The 18,404-nt window shown below is 50.1% G+C and overlaps 1 protein-coding gene across 3 annotated transcripts in view; it reads right to left on the bottom strand.

Moving 5' to 3' along the window:
- LOC144937050 (latent-transforming growth factor beta-binding protein 2-like) overlaps window positions 1-17,049 on the bottom strand; it is a 135,827-nt gene extending 118,778 nt beyond the window's left edge. Inside the window, exons 1-4 of one of the 3 annotated variants that reach the window (XM_078864286.1) lie at window positions 16,853-17,049; window positions 16,173-16,524; window positions 13,956-14,026; window positions 6,593-6,827 (exon numbers count right to left, since the gene is read on the bottom strand). In XM_078864286.1, the coding sequence (XP_078720412.1) occupies window positions 6,593-6,827; window positions 13,956-14,026; window positions 16,173-16,522 (656 nt within the window). In that variant the 5' untranslated portion in view covers window positions 16,523-16,524; window positions 16,853-17,049. Of the gene's footprint in view, window positions 1-4,864; window positions 4,870-6,592; window positions 6,828-13,955; window positions 14,027-16,172 lie in introns of those variants that run through there. The other 2 variants (XM_078864285.1, XM_078864287.1) reach the window with 2 other exon arrangements.
- Between the last annotated feature and the right edge of the window lie 1,355 nt (window positions 17,050-18,404).

Genomic DNA, 18,404 nt, shown 5'->3' on the forward strand with positions numbered 1-18,404 from the left:
CAACCGCATTGAATATTTTGGAGAGTATCGAGTGGATTACAAGATCCGTCTGCTGACCTACAAGGCTCCACATGGGCTAGCTCCACAATATTTGCAGGAACTGCTCCATTTGTCTACTCCAGCAGTGTCGCTGAGATGTCCAGATCACCTTCTTCTCAGCACTCTTGAGGTCGAAACTCTGTTCTCTCGGCGCAGCTCCTAGACTACGGGAGGCTTTGCCTTTGGTTATGAGACAATTGGAGTCGTTAGAGATATTTCAGTCCGTCTTGAAAACTCACCTCCTTAAACTGACCTTCACCCCCGAGTTCAGGCTCTTTACCCTGCCGAGTCTGTTTATTTCCTGCGCTCCATACACAGTGGCACACTAGGATCTTCGGATGAAATTCACCCTTACAAATATAAATTATTATTACGGCGTTAGTATCCATTATTATTGCACCTGTTTGTGTTGGAGGAAGCTGCTAAAAATAAAAAGCTTTTTTTTTGCAAATCATTCAGCTTGGCTGTCAACTCAAATGCTGGTCATTGTAAGAAGCAATGACAGGTGTTAATGTACGGGTAAAGCTCACCTTTCGCTCTTCCGAGGGCAGGTATGACAAAGACGACACCAGGTATCACTTCTGCGCACTGCGATGTCAAGAGGAGGCGATGTTTAACCAAAACAACCGACGACTTGCTAGAGAGACCAAGCAAGTCAAGTGTTTTTGCGTGTTGTCTTTCATGCTCTCATGATATCCCATTCAGGATGTGAGCGCGATACCAGCACCTATGACCAAATCTCACGGAAATGCTCCGGATATCAGATCTCATAAGCTAAGCAGAGTTGAGCCCAGATAGTGTTTGGAAAGGTGACCACCATCCATAACACCGGTGACAGAGGCGATGTTGTGTTCCGCAGAGGGCATTGCAGTAAAATCAATTGTTGTGCTGTGCTCTGCTCGCACACATTATGCTCTATGCCTGAGCGTGCATGGCTATGCACCTCTCCACCTGAGTTGAATCCCTGTCCATGGTTAACATCAGCAGCGAGCGATATATGAACCGGGCACTCTTCCCCGTCACCAATCAAGAGTCCCCTGCCCCTTCAGCAATCCGCATTGACCAGGTTGGTGAAGTATGGTAAAAAAACAACAACAACTTCCATGACCAGCACGGCGTGGGAGAGGCGTTGACTTTATTTTTGCCAGATCTTTAGGCGTATTAAAGTAGAAGGAATGCTTCATCCTGAATTTTACGACATGAGTGCCTTCTGTCTGAAAAGTTGCAATGGGTGGGGGGGTGAGGGTGGGCGGGGTGGGTATACGTGATGCTGAGTACATGCCCATCCATCATTGACTGCAGGCTCGGAGCACATGGACCCATCGCAAGGCAGGCTCACAGGCTCCACTTTCATTCTCCGAGCGGGACTAAGCTGCAGAGGCAAGCGTGTGACTCGCACATTCGCCACGCTCAACGCTCTTCAGCCGTTTGACAGCTGGCCAGGAGCAAAGCGCCGCCGGTATTTAAGGCGAGAGGATGTGGACGCAAAAAAAGGCATGGGTCGTATTAAAAAACTAAACAAAAAAATACGACTTTTATTTTGTACCATGTAAGACCCACTGAGCTATATAGCTCTTTTGCAGAAGCCATCTGGCCACGCAAATGATAGGTTAACGAAGTGGCGCATCATCATGTGGAAATTTACAGCAGTCCAATACTCTAAAACGCACGTTGATTCTTAACGTGGAGGGACAAACCGGAGGACCCGGAGAAAAAAAATCCACGCAACTACGGGGAGAGCGTGCAAACTCGGAATATACAGCAGGCGTCAGGGTCGGGATCGAACCCACGACCTTCTGTAGACCAGGCGAGGTAGTTCACATCTCGCTACCATATGTATACAGTATAAGAATACGGTGTACACGCAGAGAGTTAAAAATACGCGATTATGTTATTATTATAAATGTGTATCCCGTTGATATGAATGTGTCGCTACGGTAGTGAAATGCCGTTCTGTACTCCCCCGACGTTCACCGCACTGCGCTGGCAAGCGTGGTGAGCTATGGTCAAAAAACCCTCAGGACCCACAAGGCGTCGGGACGACCACATCCAGCACCAGATTGACAATCTGGCTGTAGACGTGCGTCATTGCAAACTGTAGGCTGATACCGCTGGGGACGAAGCAGTGCGGTGCAGTGGTTCACCTCCTGCGCTATGAACCCGTCGACCCGACTTTGATTCAGTGGCGAGTGATATCTGAACCGGTACCGGCTCCCCCACCCACTCCCCCCTGCTTCATCACGAATCCCCATGGGTCGACAACAGCGTGGGGAGAGAGCTTCATCCGGCAATGGATCGACAAAGGGGTCGTATGTACAATTATGATTGTAGGTAACGCAGGTGGCTGGCTCAGCGGGCTGCCAGAGCATTGAGCCGCCACAGACAAGGGGATGGGTTTATATCCCTGGAAGTTCTCAAGTGCAGTGGGCCTGATAGCCCCCGCGTAAGAATTTCCAATGAACACGGTTAATTTTAGAATTTAAGTGGAGCATGCTTACTCTAATGATGACATGTGCATTGATTGGATGTGGAATGTGGGTGAAAGCAGGCCTAACCATAATTCCTCTTTCGACTCTAAAACAGGAACATTGCCCAAAATTACAGCCTACCCAATGGTTTTCTCAAATTTTCCGTCACAAGGCAGATTAACGCTGGGAGTGACTTTATTAACGCTGTCTGCACACCACCGCGGACACACACTGACCTCATTTTTTGTTCGTCTTTTTCAGACCTCATGAAGATGTGCCAGAGACAACGCTCTGATGTCTCTTGCGGGGCAGGGGGGGGTCACACCACTGCGTGCAGTCTCTCTGCTGTTATCGGGGAATTAAACGAACGGAAAAACAACGCCTCCGAGAGCACATGGTACGGTGCCAACCGTGTGTGGTATCGAGTCAAGAGGATCAAGGCTCATCTCTCATGGTGAGTCAAGAGCCAGTGATACAAGTTCAGTTTCTCCATACAACAACCACGTTGTTCATATTCTTATTTTATTCAGCCACGTTTCACTCTGCACGAAGCAGTGCTGATATTGCTGCTGGGTGAATCTCTGAATGGGATTTAAAATCGCAATTTGCTGACCGTTAGTCGAGTCATGTCTATCCAAATGCTGGGTAATGGGCTCCCCACTCGGTGTCGGTCATGGGGGGGATGTTTGACCATACTTCCCCATGCCGGTAACTTCATGTTGGTGAAACCTGGTGGTGGGGGGGAGGGCAGCAACGATTCAGGATTTCACTCTCCACCGATGCTAGGCGTGGCCATGACAGGGATGCGAACTGGCGTCCTTCTTGTTGGTTGCACTCGAGGGCGCTCTCTCTCGCAGCGCCACCCGTCCGGATGCAGGAGAAATATATTTTGTAATAAAATCTGTAAAAAAAATATTTAACAAAGGAATGTACAGCCAGCAAATAAATATACATCAAAAGGGTTTGGAAGTTTTGGTATTCATTAAGAAGGCCCCTTTTTGTCTGTCACGGTCCCTAGCACGAACAATTCCACTGCCGTCATGAGGCGTTCCGGGCCAAGAGAAGAGTTATGAGAAGTTCAGGAGTGATGATACTTCACTCCCCCCCGCCGGCATTTCAACAGCCCTTAGAAGCGGGACACCTTTAGAAATCGGCACTGCAGTGGCGAGACTCGGTGCAGGTTGTAGTGCTCGTACAGCTATTTGATTTTTTTTACTTTTCACAGGCGTCACATTGCAATTGAATTTCGTGCAAACGACGCGAGGCTTTCTTCTCCCTCCGAATACATTTTCCTCTTTTTTTTGCAAGCAGTGTGAACTATTGAGTAAAAATCACTTGAGCGGTTAAAAGGAAAGAAGCTTTTCCACGTGGAAATACTGCTCAAGGAGACCGTCACATTCCAACGATGGTCCGACTCGAGTTAATAACCCAAAGGAGAAACGGTATGATAAATTTAGGGATTAAACGCATGCCTCTGATGACAACCAAATGGGTAGATTTATATTTTATATCGGGCATATCTGGGCCATGGGGGAGAACGGTAGTCGTTTTCGCACTGCACTATGAACCCAGACAACTGAATTTGATTCCCGGCTATGGAGGCTAACATGAGTTGTGAGTGATTTTGAAACCCTTCTTACAAACCTTCATTGGCAACCAGTGTGGTGAAGCAAGGACAAACAACCTCCTGGCCAACACCGCGTGGGGAGGCCTTCACCCAGCAGTTGGATTGACCATCGGCTGTAAATCTTAACTTATAGCTTTCGTGACTGCAAGGAATTCATATTCTTTGGGTCTTTCGGTAACGTTACGTAGATAGAACAATAAAACAATAAAAATGAAAATAAAGTGAATAAAAAATAATAATACAAAATAATACAAATATCACGACGTTTGGATCGCAACACAAGCAATCGTCATCAGGTGAAACGATTACCGTACTTGTGTTGCGATCGAAACGTCGTTATATTTATTTTTTATTAGCTTTATTTTCATCTAGATTTGTATTATTTTATTGTTCTATCTACGTGACTTTACCGAAAGACCCAAAGAATAATCGGCTGTACATTATCTTTTTTTTTATCATTATTTGTGATATCACTGTAGCAAACTTTCAAATGAAACAGATCAATGCTCTCATATTTCCAAATTGCTGTACTTGATGTTTCACACAAAATGTCAGTGCCACTTTATACGGCCACCACAAAGCAAGGCTTTTGTCTGCTTCCTACTACATCCCCACTGTTAATTTGCAGCCCACAAAGGTGAACAAAAACAAGGCTGTGCCTCGGTTACAAGTGTGTGCTATTTTCCTATTTGTAAGGTGTGAGTGAGACTCATGCACCCTCCACACTTACTGCGTCTTGGGCAGGTGTGAGTGAGACTCATGCACCCTCCACACTTACTGCGTCTTGGGCAGGTGTGAGTGAGACTCATGCACCCTCCACACTTACTGCGTCTTGGGCAGGTGTGAGTGAGACTCATGCACCCTCCACACTTACTGCGTCTTGGGCAGGTGTGAGTGAGACTCATGCACCCTCCACACTTACTGCGTCTTGGGCAGGTGTGAGTGAGACTCATGCACCCTCCACACTTACTGCGTCTTGGGCAGGTGTGAGTGAGACTCATGCACCCTCCACACTTACTGCGTCTTGGGCAGGTGTGAGTGAGACTCATGCACCCTCCACACTTACTGCGTCTTGGGCAGGTGTGAGTGAGACTCATGCACCCTCCACACTTACTGCGTCTTGGGCAAGTGTGAGTGAGACTCATGCACCCTCCACACTTACTGGGTCTTGGGCAGGTGTGAGTGAGACTCATGCACCCTCCACACTTACTGGGTCTTGGGCAGGTGTGAGTGAAACTCATGCACCCTCCACACTTACTGGGTCTTGGGCAGGTGTGAGTGAGACTCATGCACCCTCCACACTTACTGGGTCTTGGGCAGGTGTGAGTAAGACTCATGCACCCTCCACACTTACTGCGTCTTGGGCAGGTGTGAGTGAGACTCATGCACCCTCCACACTTACTGGGTCTTGGGCAGGTGTGAGTAAGACTCATGCACCCTCCACACTTACTGCGTCTTGGGCAGGTGTGAGTGAGACACATTCACCCTCCACACTTACTGGGTCTTGGGCAGGTGTGAGTAAGACTCATGCACCCTCCACACTTACTGCGTCTTGGGCAGGTGTGAGTGAGACTCATGCACCCTCCACACTTACTGGGTCTTGGGCAGGTGTGAGTGAGACACATTCACCCTCCACACTTACTGGGTCTTGGGCAGGTGTGAGTGAGACTCATTCACCCTCCACACTTACTGGGTCTTGGGCAGGTGTGAGTAAGACTCATGCACCCTCCACACTTACTGGGTCTTGGGCAGGTGTGAGTAAGACTCATGCACCCTCCACACTTACTGGGTCTTGGGCAGGTGTGAGTGAGACACATTCACCCTCCACACTTACTGGGTCTTGGGCAGGTGTGAGTGAGACTCATGCACCCTCCACACTTACTGGGTCTTGGGCAGGTGTGAGTGAGACTCATGCACCCTCCACACTTACTGCGTCTTGGGCAGGTGTGAGTGAGACTCATGCACCCTCCACACTTACTGGGTCTTGGGCAGGTGTGAGTGAGACTCATGCACCCTCCACACTTACTGGGTCTTGGGCAGGTGTGAGTGAGACACATTCACCCTCCACACTTACTGCGTCTTGGGCAGGTGTGAGTGAGACTCATTCACCCTCCACACTTACTGGGTCTTGGGCAGGTGTGAGTGGGACTCATTCACCCTCCACACTTACTGGGTCTTGGGCAGGTGTGAGTGAGACACATTCACCCTCCACACTTACTGCGTCTTGGGCAGGTGTGAGTGAGACTCATTCACCCTCCACACTTACTGGGTCTTGGGCAGGTGTGAGTGAGACACATTCACCCTCCACACTTACTGCGTCTTGGGCAGGTGTGAGTGGGACTCATTCACCCTCCACACTTACTGGGTCTTGGGCAGGTGTGAGTGAGACACATTCACCCTCCACACTTACTGCGTCTTGGGCAGGTGTGAGTGAGACACATTCACCCTCCACACTTACTGCGTCTTGGGCAGGTGTGCGCCGTGAGGAGCTGCGCGGGGCTCCTGTTTCCCGGGCAACAGGACGGACGCGGCGGGGGCGGCGGGCACCGAGTTGGCGGGGGCACGTGGGTGGCCACCGCGGGACGGGGACAGGTTGGCCACCTCGCAGCTCTGGCCATGGAAGCCCGGCCTGCAGAGGCACAGCTGCGGCCGGAGGCACATCCCGTCGTTCTGGCACGGAGGCGCGCACACCGCTGTGCAGGCAGAGCACAAGGACATGGTTACGTATCTTCAAATGGTTGTAAGGCATCTTGAATATCTGTGCATCTTTGAATAATTATCTCTCCCTTGTATCAACAAACTTGTGGATGGAGGTTCCCCCATGCCGAATCAGCCATTGGGGCTGCTGGACAATATTTCACCACACTGGTGACGCAGGTCCTTGGATGGGGAGAGGTTGGGGGAGCAGGATCGACTCCGATATAATTCGCCACTCATGAATTGAACTCAGGTTGCAAGATTCGTAGTGCCGTGAACAATTCACTTTACTGCTGTTCCGCCTTCATGTACATACAGGGGGGACAGTAAAAATATTCTACGTAGGCTCAAGTTTTTACCTGGTTAAATAAACTCTCCGACCATGTCGCTCTCTGACTGCATGTGACAACAGTTAAATCTGCTGGCAGACCCCGAACATCTCAATGTTGACGAAAACGGCAGCACAAGATACCTTTAAAAGTGGCAGTGGACTCAACAGAGCAGTGCATACCGCTGCGTCAAAACAAGGACTCTCGCCCTGCAGACTCGAGACTCAATGCCAACGTAGATTCCGCGGATCCATTCTGGCCAATCATTTTCCAATAATTAGACCTCATTCGGAAATTCCAAAAATCGCAAGTGTAGATGGTCTGCGCACCGAGCCAAACCCTAATTTCTCATCCAGCAATGTACTCCTGGCACTTCGGAGACAGTGACTGCAACTTGCGAATTACACTGTATAACTTTCAGGTTTTTATATGAAAATTTTATCCTGGGCAACGAAAAAGGTTAAAAACGGTGGGCCTGCTTTTTGTTTGCCCTGCGTACGAAGCAATTTCCTTTCATCCCATTTTCAAACAGGAAAACACTGCAGAGGGCAGGCAATTATACAAGCGCCCCAAGTGTACAGTATTACTTTCAAAGGTCCACCACGTGGGGCTTCTTGCTTATTTAACTCCCATTGGAAATTACGGGGCCAGCTGTCCTCTCCAATAGAAGCATTCGCGATATAAAGGAACCTCCGCATCACGTCAAGCGCTTGCATTATTACGGCACCGGGCTGTACATGTTTATAATAACAATTCAGAGCGTGCTGTAAATGCACCGCTGTATGAAGACGTCTCCGTGCCACGCCAGTCATGGGGGTTGTTTCATTATTCGTCACTACACAGGGAGCTGCGGGTTGGTGAGGGAAGGTCCCAAGACCAGATCGGATATCACTCGCCACTGACATCTGCCTTGGCCGGGAATTGAACTCGGAACACCTGGCTCCAAACGCAGTGGTTAGCGTGCCACATTATCCACTGCACCACCACTCTACTCGGCCATACATCTCGCAGTCCTTTGTCAATCCACTGCTGGATGAAAGTCTTCATTTGTCTGAGTTGGTCACGGAGGTTGTTCTGCCATGCCTCGCCAGGCTGGTGAGTATGTATTGGTGAAGCAAAGTCCCAGGACCAGATCGGATATCACTCGCCACTGACGTTATCCATGGCCGGGCATCTGACTCAGGTCGCCGGGTTCATAGCGCAGCGTGCAAACTGCTCAGCCACCATTCTACCCATTGATAGATTCCAACAATATTTAAGCTGTTTTGGCTTTCCTACATTTATTGTGAAGCCAAAACTATAGCTGCTATGCGTTTGTGCATTAGACTGAATATCAAGAACTGTGAATTACTGTATTTTAAATAACGTACCTTGAAGATTGAGTCTTTTAAAACATTGTACTGTACTGTGTCTGCCTAAGTATTGCTTTTCAGATACAGTTTTTCAACAATTCCCTTTTGTTAGTATGACAGAAGGAACGTTGCATATACTGTATGGCTCAGACAACAAACCCTAATGATGAAATATAAATAGCAGGGGAGTGGTGGCACAAGGGTTAGCACACTACACCTTGAACCCAGTGACTCGAGTTCGATTCCCCGCGAGCGGTACATCGACGAGTCGTGGTCTCCCCTCCCCTCCCCAACCTGCCACTGACCAGTGTGAGCGAGTCCAAACAACGTGCACGACCAGTACGACATAAGAGAGCCTTTATCCAACAGTGGCTTTACAAAGGGCTGATATTTGATATTATTAATATTCAAATAGCAAGGTTGTAATACGTATCTTTTCTCTCTCTCTCTCTCTTTCCACAATCTACTAGTAACTCACACGGCCTTTAGATTAGCAACCTGAGGCATGGTTGTCCCAACAGCAGCCCTTCTTTCAACAAAAGCTACATTTCAACGGAATGCACCGAGCCACATTCTCTCAGAAAAGACGGTGGAGAATTTGGTAACCCCACGGTATGCAGTTAAATTGAGCACACACATTTGCAACGGACATACCCAACGTGTCACTGTGCGTGTGTGGTTTGTTTGAGGCTATACGGGGGATATTTTGTGTTAGGGAGCAGTGGTTTAGCGGTCAGCGCACCTCGCTACGAACCCGGCGACCCGAGTTCCATTCTCGCTCACGGCCAACACCGGTGACGATTATCTGAGCCGGTCATGGGCCTCTCCAAGGACGACTCAGCGTCAAATGAGTACCTGGTGTGATGTGTAAACATCGCCACTGGGGAGACAAGGGCGACCGGGCGTGGTGCTGGCCACCCACCCCCGCTTGTGCCGTGCCGACCTGCATAGGTGCTCGCAAACAGCACTTGCCCCAACAGTCTGTTCATATCTTGACTTGATCTTGATTTAAAGCTCTCTGTTCGTAGGCAATACGGGGGTCTTCGTCTTTTATGGAGTGCACTGGCCTATGGACCCAGTGGCTTGAGCTTTACTTTTAGGCACAATTACATTAATCCTATCCTGGGTGTCCCCAAGGTCGACTCAGCCTTAAATACTACCTGATATGGTGTGTAGTCAGGCTTTGGGAACCACCATGCGACCCCATCTTGTGCAACAGCAGACAAAATAGGTGCTAACTCACGGAACTTGCCCCCGGGGTATATATGATTAAACTGGGGATCTCTGTCTTTGTTTTTATATGTCAGTGTGTGTTTGCCAAGAGCACTTGTCCTCGTGCTCTATAAGGCTAAGCAGAGGATTATCTGTTGTGTCTACGTAGGCACACATATGTATATTTATACATGCACGGTACAGCTTTAAGGAATGTTAGACATGTACACAGCAAAGGCCAAAAACATATTACGTGTTATTTATAAGACGAAGATTTTAATTGCTTCATTACTTAAGTGCATGTATTCCAGTTGTAACCACAATAATAATATATATTTGTAAAAACAACACAAATCGGGGGGCATGCATGATTGGATTAAACACTTTTTTGAAGAACATTTTTAAGAACAATTTCCCTCCAAACAAATCGCCCCAAAATGCTGCCAACATTTACACCATTGGAACCTCATTTGCCAGTAAAAAATATGATAATTGGTTTTTTTTACCCTTCTATCTGGCAACAAAAATGACACCTTTTTTTACAAGGAGTCATGTTTACATAGACCACAATACCTGCGGTCATAATGCAACCCATGTGAGACTAGGCTCTAAGGAAAGCTGTCTCGGGTGTGGACCAATCAACTTCAAGGACAGTGCACATGATCAGAGTTATGTTTTTGGTTTGCATTATGACCGCAGGTATTGTGGTCTATGTAAACATGACTCCTTGTAAAAAACGGTGTCAGTTTTGTTGCCAGATAGAAGGGTAAAAAAAACAATTATCGCTTCCAACATTCTCAAATCTCACGAGCTCTAAGCAAGCATGACCCTAGTGAGACATTCCTTAGCGGGTGACCATCAGGTCTTGCCATTGGCTACGAGGTGGCCGAGAGATGGCTGTGCTGAGTGTTCCACCCTCAGCATGCGTCAGTTTTAACCTGGGGCTCTGGTTCACCTCCCACGCGCTAAACACTCATTATCATGATTTGTTTGGCGAATGGCACTAATTATTGCTATCCGCCAAACAGCCCAATGCAGGACCCTCCCACGAACGTGTGCCTTGAGACCCAATGAAGCTCGTCTTGGGAAACAATAATTATAACAGCGATTGGTTTGGTTAAGCATTTTACCAGGCCACCCAAAAGAAAGGGGCTTTTAAGCGTCATATGGCCTCTCATGGTTATAAATAAATAATCTGTCTGATAAAAAAAAACACGGTTATGTGTTAACATTAGCTATCCCAGCTGCATATACACAGTATCGTGTTCTAATTGTGTTAAGCACATGTGTTCATGGAAGGGTTATTTATCCCTACACTCATAAAGGCAACCACAATGCACAGAGGGCATTTTATATCTCTCACGGCGCCACCAGCTGGACTCGAGGAAGCACAGTGCACACTGAACGTGGCGTCTGAATTGTGCCTTTTCTCGTGGCAAGGCAGATACTCATCAGACTCGTCATTAACACTGCCTTCAAAGAGTATATCATAGGCGGCGTTTGGGGCAATTACCCCTCCTCTCTGGCTGCGTGCTACGATGACGGGCCATTGCCTGAAACGTCGCCTACGGCAGTGTTACCGACGAATGTGTTTGCGTGTTATTCGTGCGCCGCTCGCCAACTTTAGCGGTGTCACCAAATCACGTGCGTGACTCACGGTAATAATAGTAGCTGGTGTAATGATCATAACAAAAACAACAACAATAAAGGAATGAATAACCGCGACAGACCAGCAGCGCCACGGGAGCGAGTGTCCATTGCGACCAAACCCCAGCACGCGAGTCGCTGAGCGCAGCGTCAACAGCGTCAACAGCGGAGCTCCGCGGGGTTCAACGCGCGCCCCAAATCAGGCGCCCGATGCGTGTCAACTCTCAACGGGAGTCCAGCCTCGAACATGCGACCAGTGGAACACCTGTGAAGATGATGCGGACCGTAACACTTTCGTGTCTTTTTCTTTCTACAAGACAAGATTGTTTATGCGCGGTGCCATCAAGAGCCCTTTTGCAAAATCAGCCGCCGCTATGAGAGCTTCCCCACGCAGTGCGCCTCCGTGGGAGTTGTTTGACCAAAGGGGCCGTCCATAAATGACGTCACGCGATTTTGGACGATTTTTGACCCCCCCCCCCCCCTTCGTCACACGACGTCACAAAAAGTCAGACCCCCCCTTCAAATATGACGTTACAAAGTTCTGCCCCCCCCCCCAAAAAAAAAAACATGCTTCAAATCGCTTTAAACTATTGTCATTGTAGTGCGTATTTAATGTGCCGCTGCACTCTGATGTTGTAGGAGAAAACATTGATCAAAAAGTATATTTAATTAAGTAGAACGTGTTGTCTATATGTATTTAAAGTTGCGCATTTTGAGGCGACGTCACATTTCTCACCCCCCCCTTCTCGTCACACATCGTCACAAATGTCTGACCCCCCCCCCCCCACTAGGTGCGTGACGTCATTTATGGACGGCCCCATACTTCACTACGCTGGTCACTGCCGTACGGGTATGTGTAGGCGGGGGAGCAGAGATGCGTGAGCATAGAAGTCCGGCCTCGTAGGGCAACTGTGTTTGTTGCAGTGCCACCTGCTGCCCACAACGCGGCTCGCCGCCGCCTGTGACAACTCGGCTGTGCAAGGTGGCCACCGCGCCCTTACGAGCCCTATCCAGGCCCAACCTGCTTAGCTTGCGAGCTGTGAGGCCATAATGAGGCAGCAATTGATCCGTGTATGTGAATATGCGTCGGCCGAACGTCGCACCGAAAGACACGCAATGAGCAGAGATTGAAACCGTGCTCATATCTCGTGTAGGGCCCTGAGCCAATTCTAAGTCATTCCACGTTCCTAGCGCGGGGCTCAGTCTTTCCATAGGACAACCACTGTTGACATGCCGGCATGGCCTTCATGCAAGTTATAATCATCATCATTATTTAATTATAAGTCACACAAATGCACACGAGTAATATATAAGCGAAGTTTTAAAAGCGAGGCATGTACTATGCCTGCATTTCAAATAAGGAAATATGTTTGTCTCGCTCAGAGATTGATGGTATGTACTGGGTAATGTCAACGCAATGTGTGAGAGTATTCGTGTTCGACTTGATGCTTATACCATGGAACCACGCTGTGTACCCCACGTGAATGAAAATACACACGCACCATAGCGATGAGATCACAGGTCAGACACACATTTGTTACGTGTACCACTCGCCTTATGTGTATCACTGGATATGCAATAAACCTCTCTCCATTGTTGCGCGTTGGGGTGGAGCGGTAGTACAATGGTCAGCCCTCTGCGCTGACAACTTGAATCCCTGTGTTCGATTCCCGGCCATGGCTAACTACGGACATCAAATTACGAGTGATGCTTTGTCTGAACCTGTAGCACCACCAATCTCGCACGGGCCAGCCTGGTGAAGTATGGTAGAAAAAAAAGCTCTATGAACGAAGATTGTGGGGGAGAGGCATCCATCCAGCAGTAGATTGGCAAAGGTCTCAAAATCATTAAGTCGTTATTGTTGCTATAGATGCAATGATCGTTGTCACGTTCAAACGCAGCCGTGGAACTGCAAGCGAGCGTGGCTCATTCAACACGTGACTCTAACCGCGCCGCACAATCCTCCAGGACATATTTTAAATTCTGTGGGATTTGGTGGGTTGCGCTCACTGCGCGCTCTGTAAACTGATGTAATTTAACGTTCAAAGATGACATCAGCGTGTGCGGTCAAGCGACCTTTCCTTATATAAACCACGCTTACATGAAGAGTGAAGGGAGGTTGTGTATCTTAGCATTGCTTTCACCCACCAGTGGAGGGGACCCTTCTATCAGCAATGATGTGAGAAAGCGATTTCAGGGCTGCGCCTATACATTGTTTTTTACGTTTAACTACATAACAATATCATGCATTTAATCATGAAAGGTTCAAGTCAACTCAATATTATAGTGTATTGACTCGTGGACGGTTCAATGAGACTCAATATTTACGTATTTTTCTGGAGGAAACCTGCATTCGGATGTTTGTTCTTTCGTTTGTCAGAGTAAACAATCGTGACCGGGAGAAAGCCCACCTAATATCCGCACATACAGAGTCACTAATCCATTGGCGTGCTGGCCACTTCACACCGCAAAACCGACAGCAACATCTCATATTGTATTCCCAGGCAAGTAGTGACCAGGCTCAATTTCTGAAAAGCTTCCGAGGTCCGAAGATGTATGGTCACGAAACGAGCGTTCCACTCACGTTTGTTGCACTTGTGCAGAGCGGCGTTGAGCGTCCATCCCGGACAGCACTGCCCACCGCACACGTTCGCTCTGTCGCACATCCAAACCAAAAGCAAAGATTCCCACGTCGAGCATCTTTTTTTGCAGAGCGTCACGCAGACTCCCGGTCATCCTCGCAGCGGCTTCTGGAGCACCATGGAACAGAGACGGCCACTGGCCCCGCGCGCTTTCAGACGTGCTTCTGCGGCTGCCTGGAGCGCTCCTCCTTGCGACATTGGGAAGCCACTGGAGCCACTGGAGCCACGCACTTTCCCATCATCTCGATTGAAAACTCACTTCTCTAGAACTGCTTTTTGTGTTTAGCTTGTTGTCCTTCCCCCGCACCTCCGATTAGCACGGTCGGCTACGTAAGGTGCAAAAAAGCTTCAACATGCACACAGTCCGTAACAGACTCGGGGCAAGTCTTGTTAGCGAGCACCTATATGGAGGCCGACACGGCAAACGAGGGGGAGCTGTGGACAGCAACCACGCCCGGCCGTCTTTGTCTCCCCAGTGCTGGTACGCATTTGAGGCTGAGTAAACCTAGGTAAGGCCCAAGACCTGTTCAAATTATCGTCACCAATGATGGTTTGTGAATGGGAATCGGCATCGGGCCGCCGGGTTCGTAGCGCAGTGCACTAACCACTGCACCACCGCTCACCGTCTTTCTCGCAACACACGCGTGTTAGCATATCATCATCGCACACTGCATCCACACCACGCACGGTGTCATCACATCAGCACTCACACACACCACGTTTACAAACGTAATCACGCGCGTCTCATCAAATCAGCACGTACCGTATCCTGAATGCACTTAAATACAGTCCACATCGATACGCTGTACGGACTCGGCAGTTTGAACATTGGGAAACTTCCTTAAATCTCTCCCCGCCTCTCTCGGCCTCGGGGTTGTAAATGGGCGACTTCCTCCGTTCGCCGATCGGAGAGGTCGCGTGCGTTGGGGTAAAGTGCGGGGTTACCCCCCGTGTCTTCCAACAACGTCTGCACAACGCGGAACAGTGAGTGGGCCATACACACTCGAGTGGAGGCCCTACCGCCAGCAGTGACGCGAGAGAGGAAATTGCAGGGGCTGCGCGCGCGTTTATCGCACCCGTGTAGCCATCACGTCGACACGGACCGCAGCTGCTGTGAGCACATGGGCTGTGTCGCACGCGTGGTCGACACCTTCCCCGCCAGCCTCGTGCAACGCGTGCAGGCTCGAGGCTGTTTGTAAACCAAGTTTGCATTGCGCGCACAACGATACTGTGCACTTACGTTGTGTGTAAATTATATACTGTGTGTATATATATGCGTGTGTTTTACATGCATGCACAGAATAAGCGCATGGGGCTAAACGTACGCGAGTACGTCGCATTCAATGCATCGCTGATTGTCTCTGCTGTTTGAGGGTTAAACATCGCGCGCGCAGTTCCGCGAAGCGCGCACGTGCCCGCAGCGGTCTCTCTCGGGCGAAACTTTTCACGCCGCAACTTTCTCTCGCTCTTCTCGAATCATTACCCCACCCCCCACCGAGTCGTCCTATCTGCAGACCACAGCGAGCCCCCCTCGCGAGTTAAAATCCCGTGTACATCACCACCAGTGATTGTAAATTTAAAGAAAGGGGGGGGGGGGGACGGCTCGGGCGTAATGTGACACAATCAGAAGTGCGCGGCGCGGTCTAAACAAATCGTGCCACCACACACACACGACGACACCGCCAACAACAACATTCCCTTAACGCGCACGTATAGACACCACGCTGCACAAATACAAAGACCCCCCCCCCCCCCCCCGCTGCTACCCCTATAGCTTGAGCAGACTGTTGGGGCAAGTGCTGTTAGCGAGCACCCATGAAGGCCGGCACGGCACACGAGGGGGTGGGTGGCCAGCACCACGCCCGGCCGCCTTTGTCTCCCAAGTGGCGATGTTTGCACGCCGCACCAGGTACTCATTTGAGGCTGAGTCAACCTAGGGGAGGAGACCCAGGACCGATTTAGATAATCGTAACCGGTGTTGGCGCACCGTGAGCGGGACACGAACTCGGGTGGCCGCCCGATTCGTAGCGCGGCGCGCTGACCGCTACACCACCGCCCCCCCTTGCTACACACACAGAGACACCGCTCCCCCTTGCTACACACACAGAGACACCGCTCCCCCTTGCTACACACACAGAGGCACCGCTCACGCGCCCTACCCAGTGAGTGGAGAGGCCACGTGCGGCGCGGCAGCGTTCCGCTTTGCGTTCCCGTGCGCTCCCTGCGGCGCCGTCCTGCGCGCCGTCGCCACCCCTCGCCCGGCCGTCCCCGGCGCCCTTCCGCCGCCGGCCGGGTTCGCCTGACTCTGGGGTCCTCCCCTCGAGCCGGTCGCAGTCCCGGCCCCGGTGCCCGCAGCTCTCTGGCTCGCGGCCGCCCGTCCTGCAGATGCGCCTCTGTGCGCCGCCGCCAGCCTCCGGTAGGGTCGGTGAGATGCCGCGGACGGCAACGTGGACAGCACGAGAGCCGCCACCACCACCACGCTGCTCAGCAGCAGCAGCGCGCGGGCCATGTCTGCAAGCCAGCGGCGAGGCCGGCTTAATGCAATGCAGGCGTGGACGTGCTCGCTGCGCGATGAGCGGGGCTATATGCTAGGGACGATTGCCGTGCATGCAATTTGAGAGTTCACAACGCGAATCGCAAATGAGAAAAGCTGCGGTGGTGCGACTTCTTTAGACGAACAAAACAAGTGACCGAAGTTTGGCAAACGCCGGCGGGGAAGATGAACGCGTGATCTCGCGCTACAGTTTACAAGTTGAAATGAACAAATCTGGTTCAAGTCCCTGTCATCGCCTACGCGATTGCAAGTATATCGTCGTTCACTCTGCTAAACGTCAATTACCTCGAGTGTCTCTATAAGTTCGCTGGGGCGTAGTTGGGCGAGCTCGAGGATTTTTTTGGTGTAAATTCTCAGGCGGAGCGGTTCGCCCGTGGTGCGCAAGGGGTGCGCCAATGAAGTTGCTCTGCGCTCCTCCACTCTTGAACTCCCGTGGACTTGGCTCCCAGCTGAATGAATGATGACGCACAGGCAACTGCTGGCACAAAAGAGAGAGGCAGGCAGAGAGGGGAGAGGCACGGTAGAGGGAAAACGGGGAGAGCGAGTGGCGGGGATGAAGGGTGGGGGTACACGAGGCTTCGGTTTGGAGTTGGCGTGCAGGGGTGGTGAGTTGAACTTGGCGAGTGGTGTTGAACCCGCCCCAGAGTCGTCGCCAAACCGGAGCCCCTTGCGAGACGTGCGGTGAGGACGACATGCTTCGTGAGCATTAAATACTTCCAAACGCATGGCTCGTTGTCTACTGCTTTTTTTGACGCTGAGTTTTATTTGCGTAATAACTCTTCAGAGTATTGTCCGCTGGTGTGCATTGCGGATCGTGATGTGTGCTCGTCAGCGTACTCGGCAAGTCATCAGCGTGTGTACTTGGTCTGACACTACAGTACGATTCGGTAGCGTCGTCCTACAATGCAGCAACTTGTGGAGTGATGGGTCAGACAAATGAATTATCACCGGGAGGTCGCTCCATCTCTGCTGCTGCTGCCACTGAGTCTGGAACTTGCCTCCCAGCAGCCCTCCGTGTTGTCGACTCTCCTGCCTCCCTGCTCAGTCGAGACTCGAGGTCTTCCTCCTGCCAATACCGAACCTTACGAATATAAACATGGATATGTGTGCGCTTGTGTGCGTTCTCCGTGTTTGTAGTGGTTCCCTGTGATGCTCGCCCTACAGTTTGAACGGAATCTTGAAATACAGCTGCATTTAAAGAAAATATATAATACAAAAGGCATTGCATAATACGCGAAAACCCTTACGCTGCTGGGCTGAAAAGTTGCCAGGAAATGGCAGTGCAGCAAATGGTTGTGACCTGTCTGTACAGATGTTCAGTGTTTTCACCTCATATGCTTGAGGTCTTTCTTGAGTACTCTAGTTTCCTCCCACATGTAAGATACTCATCAATATCGGCAGCCATGGTCGATCCACTGCTAGATGATAATTGCACTGCCATCACCATCTCTCACGATCATGCAATGTTATTGTGTAGCGAGCATCTTCTAACAATCCATAGAGGTTTGTGGGTTAGATCGCGTAAATATAAACGTGTCGTTACATCCGCCACCACACGACACAGCCAATTAGTAAGGTTTGTCACGTAAACAAAACACGCCAATGTGTTACTAGCTCAGCACACCCAAGTGTTGCAGAGTAAACCCACAACATTCACAATTACACACAAGCGGTGCGCTGAACTAGTAACGAATTGGCATGTTTTGTTACGTGACAAACCTTACTAGTTTGCTGTGTCGGGTAGTAGCCGGTTTACGACGCATTTATATATTTATATGTTCTAACCCAAAAACCTCTATTATGGATAATATTGGTCGCGAAAGCCTACGTGTTAAAC

The sequence above is a fragment of the Lampetra fluviatilis genome, chromosome 18, assembly GCF_964198595.1.
Source record: "Lampetra fluviatilis chromosome 18, kcLamFluv1.1, whole genome shotgun sequence".
NCBI classification, from domain to species: domain Eukaryota; kingdom Metazoa; phylum Chordata; class Hyperoartia; order Petromyzontiformes; family Petromyzontidae; genus Lampetra; species Lampetra fluviatilis.